This window comes from Pelophylax lessonae, assembly GCF_965119305.1.
Source record: "Pelophylax lessonae genome assembly, chromosome: 6".
Lineage (NCBI taxonomy): Eukaryota > Metazoa > Chordata > Amphibia > Anura > Ranidae > Pelophylax > Pelophylax lessonae.
Genome location: NC_138773.1, coordinates 5,197,686 through 5,208,732, shown reverse-complemented (window position 1 = coordinate 5,208,732; position 11,047 = coordinate 5,197,686). Strand labels below are relative to the sequence as shown.

Below are 11,047 nucleotides of genomic sequence, written 5' to 3'. Positions count from 1 at the left end.
GAATCCTCAACAGGACATCCCTCGGAACTTCTTGATGAAGGAAGGAAGGTTTCGGTAGTCTGTGTATTCTGTCAATGAGGAGGTCCGTAGGAGTTAGAGAAGGGACCGGAGTGGAGAAGAAGGTGTGAGCATATTGCATCAGTTGGTCAGATGGGACTGTGTCAGGGACCCCTCTTATTTCAATGTTATTTCTCCTGGGCCTATTCTCCAGGTCCGCCACTTTGTTCTTCACTTCAGCCACATGATATCCTCGGAATAAGCCTCATGAGCATCTACCATAGTGTTACAGGACACAGATACTTCAGGCATAAATGTTTCAACCCTATACACTCTCATTCCTAGATCTTGAATTTCAGATTTGAAATGGTTAAAACAGGAAAGCATATCAGAGTGGAGGGATGAGCACAGGGATAGAAGCATGTCATTCAATACTGTGTCAGAGACTGGTAGGCCAGTTGTGAGAAATGCAGCAAAGGGATCTGCATGATTTGCAGGGCCTGAGGCCTGGGCAGGGCTTACCCCCATGTTGCTGGCTGGATTGTTCCTGCCTGGAGACTCTCTGCGAGCCTTGGATTTAGCTGGGCTCGATGTGGAAGGGGTAGAGGAGCCAGAGGAGCCTCTGCTGCCAGTTGGGGAGGAGGATGACCCTTTTCCCCCTGTGGAGCTGCCTGGGTGTTGGTTTCCTTGCTGTGGGTGTGGGCCACTGCGGCAGCCATTTTGTTTGAGCCTGTGGCTTTGCAAGGTGAAGAACCCTCCAGCTTGCCGGGTTGCGGTGGTTCTTTCTTGTGGCAAGTCATGCCTGGTGTTGTGGTGGGTCTCCCAGGACAGGTGGCAGGTGGATGCGGTGTTGGAGGAGCCCGATGTCGCTGGATATCCCTAGCGGTGGAAGGAGCCTCAGGAGGAGCAATGATTTTGTAAAATGCCTAAAGTAAAACATTTAAAGTGATTGTAAAGGTTTGGTTTAGTTTTTTTGTTTTTTAACTAACAAACATGTTATACTTACCTGCTCTGTGGAAGGGTTTTGTACAGAGCAGCCCCAATCTTCCTCTTCTGGGGTGCCCAGGCGTCGATTCTGGCTCCTCCTCTTCATCTGGTGCCCCCACGAAGAGCCATGGGGGCGGACACAGAAAGCAGGACTTGGCCCCACCCCTGCTCTTGTGTCACTGGATTTGATTGACAGCAGCGGGAGCCAATGGCTCCCGCTGCTATCAATCTATCCAATGAGGACCCAAGACAGCGGCTGTAGCGGCTGGACTCTTGCTCGTTGCTGGAACATTTGGGTTCAGGTAAGAATAACGGGGGGTCTGGGGGGCAGCAGCAACCAAGAAGGTTTTTCACCTTAATGCATAAAATGCAAACCTTGAGACTTCAAAACTCCTTTAAAGTGTCTGATTCCCTTAAATAACACGTGTGGGGGTATCCTAATCCACCCTGTGAAGGGGTGTCTCAGTGATGTGTAGAAAATGCTGCAACAGCTCTGACATTTAGCCCACGTTCAAATTGGTCTGGTATGACATTTGACATGTCAAATCGGAGCCAATTGCCGGCAACTGCACTATCGGAAACGGTTTCTGTACTACTTTTGGCGACTTCGGGGGGATTTCCAAAGACATCTGCGCAGGAACCCATGAAGTCGGACTGAAATGCCGGCTTGAAATCATGCGAGTTCAGGTGAACTCTCACGATTTCAAGACGGCCCGTGTGAACCTAGGCTTACAAAGGCCAATGTGGACCAAAGGCCTGGGCTTACAAAGGCCAAAAACTTCCAGAAAATGACTGCATTTTCAGCTATGCAAAAAAAAAAAAGGCACACAGACCCCCTAAGGGGTTATCTATGTATTCTGGGGGATCTTTGGAGGGTGTTTGCGTTCTTTTTTCTTTTGGCTGGAAATTTAAACTGACATGTTTTTCTTTGTAAGTTAACGGCAAGTATGGAAAAAAAAAATGTGTAGAGACCTCCAACATTCACACCAGATCTTTGGAGCATGGTATGAACAAGAATAAATGGGTACCTCACCTCAAGCTAAAAAAATTGAATTTGTGAGGTCTCTCGGAAAATCAATACCAGACTCTTGGGTCCGCATTCCCACAACCCTTGTCCGGTGGTTGTGGGGGGAGGGGGTGTGTGGCTTATGCAGGTGTAGGGATCGGAGTTTGGAAGGCTCCATTATTAATAAGTGGGCTCCCAAATACCAACCCCCCTACATGAATGAATAGAATTGTGGTGCACCTTACTCATTCACAAAAAAAGAAAAAAAAAAAAGTAATCTAGAAATAAAGAGACCAAAACATTTGACAAACTATTAATTAAAAAATAAAATCCCTAAAAAGCTCCTCACTGTAAATCAATTGTAAGTTATTACCTTTTGTATCACTTGACCCTCTCTCTTAGATTATAAGTTCCAATGGGCCGGGCCCTCTGTTTCCTCCTATATTGAATTGTATTGTAACTCTACTGTCTGCCCTCATGTTGTAAAGCGCTGCACAAACTGTTGGCGATATACACCGATCAGCCATAACATTAGGACCACGGACAGGTAAAGGGAATATCTCGTTACAATGATATCTGAAAATTGGTGGGATATTTTAGGCAGCAAGTAAACATATTCTCTATGAAGTTGATGTGGTGAAAGCAGAAAAAAATGGGCATCGCAGTTTGTTGTGTATGGGGCTGTGAAGCCCATGTGGACCCGTGTCCACAGCCAAAAGCTTCTACAATGGTCACATTAACATCAGAACAAGACTACGGAGCAATGGAAGAAGGGGTCCTGGTCTGATGAATCACATTTTCTTTTACATCAGGATAAGGTAAAAGAAGGCAAGTGGGAAGAAGCATTGTAATGCTTTGGGCAATGTTCTGCTGGAAAACTTTGGGTCCTGCCATTCATGTGGATGTTACTTTGGTGTTCATGCCTCAATGGGTCAGGACTGTTTTAGAAAAAGGGGGTCATACTAAATATTAGGTGGGTGGTCATAATGTTATGGCTGATTAGTGAATAAATCCTGTATAATAAGAATAATAATGATACCTGCCACTTCTGACTTACTCAAAAAAAAAAAAAAAAAAAACTGACGACCCTCTAAAGGGAGGGGCGAGATTAGTGGTGGCATCATTGCCTAAATATGGCCATGTGACCATATGTAAGCCATGATGTGAGGCTCCATTTTCGACCCTTTTGCTTTTGTGGCTGGGGATTCCCGGCCATGCAAGTGAAATGAAGGGTGACATCAGTGGATGGTAAGGATGCAGCTGGTGCAAGCACCACTGCTTCTTTACCAACCATTGACAGCTGGGATAGTGGAGTGACATCATTGCCCAAATATAGTTGTGTGGCCATAGTTAGGCAGTGAAGTAACCAGTTCCATGCCCTGTCCATTTGCTTATGTGGCTGTGAATTCCTGGCTGTAATGGAACAGGGCACCCCGGCCGGGTACCTCCATTGACAGATACTCCTAGTGCTTCCCGAGGGTTCCAAGCACTCCACCAGACACCGTAACCACTTCAGACCCCACGAATCACCGCAGCTTGGTTAGGGTCTCCCGTCTCCTACCCACCCTGGACCTACGACAAGGCTCCAGGTTCCCATGGGTGAACCTCTCTTTCCCCAGAGAGTGCAGCAGAACAAGCTCTTACACAAGCTCTTACAAGAGCTCAATGATTATCTAAGGGAGTATGGAATACCATAGCTATCCCTTGCAGCATATCCCCCAATAAGAGACAGAACTCTAGATTGAGGGTGAAGTAACTCTAGAACAACTTTATTGAACAGACTTATATACAGTTTTCACCCACAAGGTTACCACCCAGGTGGACCTTGTTGAAGACTGGACGTAACATTCACAATCCAATAGGAACAGAGTTTTACACTCTCATACAGTGTGCACAATCCCTCCCCTCTGGCTGATTACAGTAGCATATACAGATGAAAGTGTATACGGGAACTAAACTAATTATCTAGCCATCTGGACAGAACAATGTGAGGTCATTAACATTTAACAATGGAACAGACAGGTAAACTTTATCACAATACACATTCCCTCCCAATACACAAACAATAGGGAAGTCTGCGAATGACAGTCTTTGTGTCTCTCTCACAGCCAAGCATGGAATACACTGTGTAAGGTGGTATTAAATCTTCATATTTCTATATGAAGATTTTACTGACAAATATTGAAGCAATCCAAACCATTACTTATCTGTCTTTCACTCATAGTGACGGTGAGTACCGTCACATATCTTCCCCCCAAAGGTAGACTAACCAGGTACAAGACCCCCAACTGGTCTGTGCCTGAGTTAGTCGGGTAACAAGTCCCAAAGAGTCAATCCATCATGGCAGCTTCCTTGACAAAGTTCCACATAGTTTGGAAGTTTGTCTTGGCAAGGTGCATGGAGCTCTCATAGCCGATCAGTCTGTGAAAGTCTTGTTTGGGCAGGCCAGACTGGGCTTCTTGGGCACCCTGTGTCCCTAAGAGACACAGGGTGACTTAGACATAAGAGGAGCCTAGTAGGCTGAGAGAGGAACTGTCCAACCTCTCTAAGGTAGGCTATGTTCCACGGGCCCTCCCAATGTCTGCACCCACCAAGTACCCCAAACAAATTGTCGGGAAAACAGTGTTACTCACCCAGCCAACCTCTGCCTCTCTTGCAGAACATATACCGCTGCTGGGGATAAGTGTGGACTGACCCTTCTCCTGGGAGTCCTTTCAGCCGCTGGAGAGAAGACAGGGTGGTGGGGCTCACTTCATCAGGCTATTGGGGATCTGGGCCGACTGTCCAGCATCCCTGGGGTGTGCAAGTGAAGACTGTAGCTTTTGCGGGTGCTGGGCAGAGGTTGGTAGCACTCTGCCCTGTTGCCAGCTCTTCTGCTGGGTTGGGGTTGGCAGACCTGGTTGGGGGTCTTCTTTAGAGAGGAGGGATCGCTTACCTCCTCCTCCTGGTATTCCTGCGTGTAGGTTGGGGATCTGGACCGGCCGTCCAGCATCCCTGTAGGTCTGGTGCAGAGACTGCGGTCCCATCTGCATCATTGGGGTCAGGGCTATTGTCTCCCTGTGGTTAGGGAGAAGGATTCGTTGTCTCCTCTCCCTAGAAGGTACACTGCTGCTGGGAAGGAAGGACGACACCTTCGGCTCCCTGTAACTCTGTCTGCCGCTGGCTCCCCCCCTCTGGCTGATTACAGTAGCATATACAGATGAAAGTGTATACAGAAACGAAACTAATTATCTAGCCATCTGGACAGAACAATGTGAGGTCATTAACATTTAACAATGGAACAGACAGGTAAACTTTATCACAATACACATTCCCTCCCAATACGCAAACAATAGGGAAGTCTGCGAATGACAGTCTTTGTGTCTCTCTCACAGCCAAGCATGGAATACACTGTGTAAGGTGGTAGTAAATCTTCATATTTCTATATGAAGATATTTGCTGACAAATATTGAAGCAATCCAAACCATTACTTATCTGTCTTTCCCTCATAGTGACAGTGAGTACCGTCACACTGGCCATGTAAGTGAATGGGTCAGGTGACATCAGTGGTTGGCAAGGACACAGTAGCTGTGTCAGAAAACGCTTCACAGGACTGGCACATCCGTTAATGCCCAGCGGAATCGAAGATTGGCACACAGCTCACCCCTGTGTGTTCCTATGTTCCTGCTCTTGATATTATTGGATTTCCTGGCTTTGACCCTCGGCTTGCTCCTTGACTCTGCTGCTGTTTTAATACCAGTGTAAGACCTTGGCTTACTCCTGACTCTGCTTGCTGCCATACTCCTATCTGAAATTCTGTATGTGATAACTGGCCTGGCCCCTGAACCTGCTTCTGGCTCTCACTTCTGTCAAGTCTCATCTGGTACACCAGGAGGGACTCCTGGGTAGCAGTGCATCCCACTTGTCCAGCCACCATCACCTTATTACTCAGCCTGTCGCAGCTGGCAACCCCTGCTTCTTTGAGTATAGCACTCCCTGTTACCATCTTCAGGGATACCCTGAACTCAGCTGCAAGGGAAGCCCTCTCAGCACTTCAGCCTTCGAGCAGGTACATGACAGGCTGCAAGCAGCTGCTGCTTCCTTAGTAACCACTGACAGTCAGAATTGATCACATTCAACTTTGTAGAACACCCCAAACGTTGAGTGTTTGGAAAAAAGTCTGAACAGCTCCCCTCTAGGGGACAATTCTTTGCAGATCCCAGAAGGCCTAGAGTCCAGTCTCCAGAGCTAAGTGTTCAGGTCAGGATGCCCGAGCTTCGAAGATGGATGTTTAAGTATAAGAATTTGAAATAATGGTGGAGACCAGAATTCCCATGCCCCTTGCGCTTTCCAGTTAGCCTACCATTTTTGGGTATGAAACAAAGAGGTCTATTTATAAAAAATTGCTGTGCGAATGTCTCAAACATTTGTCAGGACTAGTAATTGTGATTTTCTTAATAATATGTTTATTTCCTATGATTGTCAGCTCCAGCTATTGGCCATAATGTAGTATTTTACAGAAATACCACAATCAGGAAAATGCCACATTTTGGCCACTAGATGGAGCTGGCGTTCATGGGAAATAAAACATATTATGAATCTGAATTCCGCTTCCATAAAAGTGCACTCCTCCCCCATGACACTGCAAACTGCTCACCTTACATCATGACCTCGCTGTTAGAATGAGGTCAGAAATACATGTGTGCCCTCATGGGATGATAGTACAGCTTTGATCTCCTCCACAGATCTCCCAATGGCAGACAGCTCATAACTGGTTCTCATCCACTCACATGCTATATATAAAAAAAGAAAACCTTTTATAGTGCTCACTGATGCATTTTATTGTTACAAAATAAAGTGCAAAACTATTCGCATGAAAAAACACTTCAGCGTACAGCAACCTATGCATCAAAAGCCGTCTCACCACTCATTTGGCACAGTATACAAATAGCCTAAATGCAGCTTACTGGTTCAATGCTCTGTAGACTCAATGCTAGTGTGATGACAACATTGTCTGGAAGCTCCGCCCCTTGGATGAGTATCTTCCAATGTTGAACTTCTTCGCAAAGGTCTAGCATTGAGGCTGCAAAGTGGCAAACCAGTCAGCTGCAGTGAGGCTATTTGTATACCGAGCCCAGTTAGTGGTAAATCGGCTATAGATACAAACCGAATTCCAAAAAAGTTGGGACGCTGTACAAATTGTGAATAAAAACAGAATACAATGATGTGGAAGTTTCAAATTTCAATATTTAATTCAGAATACAACATAGATGACATATCAAATGTTTAAACTGAGAAAATGTATCATTTTAAGGGAAAAATAAGTTGATTTTAAATTTTATGGCATCAACACATCTCAAAAAAGTTGGGACAAGGCCATGTTTAGCACTGTGTGGCCTCCCCTCTTCTTTTTATAACAGTCTGCAAATGTCTGGGGACTGAGGAGAAGTTGCTGAAGTTTAGGAATAGGAATGTTGTCCCATTCTTGTCTAATACAGGCTTCTAGTTGTTCGACTGTCTTAGGTCTTCTTTGTCACATCTTCCTCTTTATGATACGCCAAATGTTTTCTATGGGTGAAAGGTCTGGACTGCAGGCTGGCCATTTCAGTACCCGGATCCTTCTTCTACGCAGCCATGATGTTGTAATCGATGCAGTATGTGGTCTGGCATTGTCATGTTGGAAAATGCAAGGTCTTCCTTGAAAGAGACGACGTCTGGATGGAGCATATGTTGTTCTAGAACTTGGATATACCTTTCAGCATTGATGGTGCCTTTCGAGATGTGTGAGCTGCCCATGCCACACGCACTCATGTAACCCCATACCATCAGAGATGCAGGCTTCTGAACTGAGCTCTGATAACAACTTGGGTTGTCCTTGTCCTCTTTAGTCCGGATGACATGGCGTCCCAGTTTTCCACAAAGAACCTCAAATTTTGATTGGTCTGACCACAGAACAGTTTTCCACTTTGCCACAGACCATTATAAATGAGCCTTGGCCCAGAGAAAACGCCTGCGCTTCTGGATCATGTTTAGATTTGGCTTCTTTTTTGGCCTATAGAGTTTTAGCTGGCAACGATGAATGGCTCGGTGGATTGTGTTCACCGACAATGTTTTCTGGAAGTATTCCTGAGCCCATGTTGTGATTTCCATTACAGTAGCATTCCTGTATGTGATGCAGTGCCGTCTAAGGGCCCGAAGATCACCGCCATCCAGTATGGTTTTCCAGCCTTGACCCTTACACACAGAGATTGTTCCAGATTCTCTGAATCTTTGGATGATATTATGCACTGTAGATGATGAGAGCTTCAAACTCTTTGCAATTTTTCTCTGAGAAACTCCTTTCTGATATTGCTCCACTATTTTTCACCGCAGCATTGAAGGAATTGGTGATCCTCGGCCCATCCTGACTTCTGAGGGACACGCCCACTCTGAGAGGCTCTTTTTATACCCAATTATGTTGCCAATTGGCCGAATAAATTGCAAATTGGTCCTCCAGCTGTTCCTTATATGTACATTTAACTTTTCCAGCCTCTTATTGCTACCTGTCCCAACTTTTTTTTGGAATGTGTAGCTCTCATGAAATCCAAAATGAGCCAATATTTGGCATGACATTTCAAAATGTCTCACTTTCAACATTTGATATGTTATCTATATTATATTGTGAATAAAATATAAGTTTATGAAATTTGTAAATTCCTTTTTTACTCACAATTCGTACAGTGCCCCAACTTTTTTGGAATTGGGTGTACATATGTGGCTGTACATAAAAAAAAGACACTTCATATGTCCTGAAGTGTCTTTTTTACAGTGCCTTGCGAAAGTATTCGGCCCCCTTGAACTTTGCGACCTTTTGCCACATTTCAGGCTTCAAACATAAAGATATAAAACTGTAATTTTTTGTGAAGAATCAACAACAAGTGGGACACAATCATGAAGTGGAACGAAATTTATTGGATATTTCAAACTTTTTTAACAAATAAAAAAACGGAAAAATTGGGCGTGCAAAATTATTCAGCCCCCTTAAGTTAATACTTTGTAGCGCCACCTTTTGCTGCGATTACAGCTGTAAGTCGCTTGGGGTATGTCTCTATCAGTTTTGCACATCGAGAGACTGAAATTTTTGCCCATTCCTCCTTGCAAAACAGCTCGAGCTCAGTGAGGTTGGATGGAGAGCTTGAAGCCATTGTACAGCTTTTCTATAAGTAGATCTCTTTTTATTTTAAATTGTCAACTTAAGAACTGGATTTTATTTTTTTTCTAAACTTGTTTTTTTTTTTAAATATTTGCTTTAAGAAAACAAAATTATAAAATAAAACTTACAAAAAAAAAACAAAAAAAAAAAAAACAAGATCACTTCTTATAGATAGTCCCACAGATAGAAAGCCTTGTTAGTCTTTTATTGATATGACAATTTTATAGTCATAGGGCTGAGTGTACTTATTAGGAAAAAGGTTAAGACGGGACAAACATTGACCAGTACTGAAAGTAAGTACATCAGTATAATGGAAATGAGTCAGAGATTGTGTTACACGGGTTGCTCCGTGCTTTAGATGTCGCATTGAAATGAAATCCATCACATTTATGCAAAGTCAATCATGAGACGGATCTCTGAAGACTATTTCCATAATTATAACTCTAAATCTATCATTCTGTCTGCTATCACTGGATGTGTCCCGTCATCTCTGTCCGGAGCTCACACCAAACTTCAACATGATGTCTCCGTACTTCTTATCTATTTTAGTCTCTTCAGTCTTGGGTCTCGGCTTGGCAATCCCTTCTAACACTTGTATTGTGATCGGTTACCTGGACAGCATCAGAAAGAAAGGGAAGTTGGGTCCCACCGATGTGATCTTTCTGGGGAAGGGAATTGTGAATATTCTCCTCCAGTGTGCGCTGAGCCTACAGGCAATGTTCTATGTCCTGTGTCTGGAAGTCTTTAAAGCTACAGGACTAGTAAATGTATTTATGAACATATCAGTTTACTTCCTAATCTATTACAGCTTCTGGTTGACCTTCTGGCTCTCGGCTCATTACTGTACCAGCATCACCAATCTCAGCTATGGGTTCTTCATCTGGTTCAAGAGAATTGTGTCCAATTTCCTGAGTCACCTTCTATTCCTGACAGCACTTGGGATGTTCATTGTGACTGTCACAGGCTTCTGGGCTGTGTATGAAGAAAGTCCTCTCCAGTCTTCTGAGAACAAAACTAAAGCCTCTCGTAACTGGTTCAGTAAACATTTTTCCTATCTTGTGCCTGCAAACATCCTAGGCTGTGTTTTGCCATCGTGCCTTAGTCTTCTGTGCCTGGTCCTCACTTTCTCCTTTCTGCTCAGACACGTCTGGAGGGTGAAGAATAACGACTCTGGATCAACACGTCCAAATCTTCAGGCTCATGCCACTGCCCTGAGGACAATCTTCTTACTTCTCATTTTCATATTCTTCTGCATATCTCAAACAGTTCTAATAAATCAAAATCTATTACTGTTAAAAGTCACTTGGAGTTTACGGTTATTATCTCCATCGTTGGAGGCCGCCGTCATCTTCCAGGCCAGCAACAAGCTGAGAAGGATCATTCTGAGAAGATTCTGGACCAGAAGTTGGAGAAACACAGAGACTTCAAATATAGAGGATTCTTAATATTATTACCAAATAACCTTTTAAATATATATATCAGGGTGACAGTGATCATGTTAAAGTGTGGAAGGGTTATATCCTCCCAACATGTTTTAATTGTTATCTGTGTTCCTCTCTGGGGACATTTTCCCGCTCAGTTTGTCCCGGAGATCATTGTCACCGGGGCTGAAATATGAAGGAAATGCCTACGTTCTGAGTTGTCGGCAAAGCAGGAATACAGGGGAAATCTTCCACTTGGGACACCTGTCTAAGAGGGGGTTTACCTCACTTAGGTGTAGTTGACCGAAATGAATGAGAATTTTTTAAAAGGAACATAAATTTAAAGAACTGACAGAGGTTTCAACCATTCCTACCCCATACAAAAAAAAATATCTTTGGATAAATGTTGAAGTACATGCACCTATTGAAATCAAAGTCACCTGGCTCCTCTCCCCAAATCCTCCC

At 44.1% G+C, this 11,047-nt stretch overlaps 1 protein-coding gene across 1 annotated transcript; it reads left to right on the top strand.

The window, feature by feature from the left end:
• Positions 1 to 9,679: 9,679 nt before the first annotated feature.
• LOC309558349 (taste receptor type 2 member 41-like) lies at positions 9,680 to 10,606 on the top strand (the record flags this gene model as incomplete). The annotated part of the gene is made up of 1 exon (XM_082261416.1): positions 9,680 to 10,606. The coding sequence occupies one exon, from the start codon at positions 9,680 to 9,682 to the stop codon at positions 10,604 to 10,606; it is 927 nt and encodes a 308-aa protein (XP_082117542.1).
• Between the last annotated feature and the right edge of the window lie 441 nt (positions 10,607 to 11,047).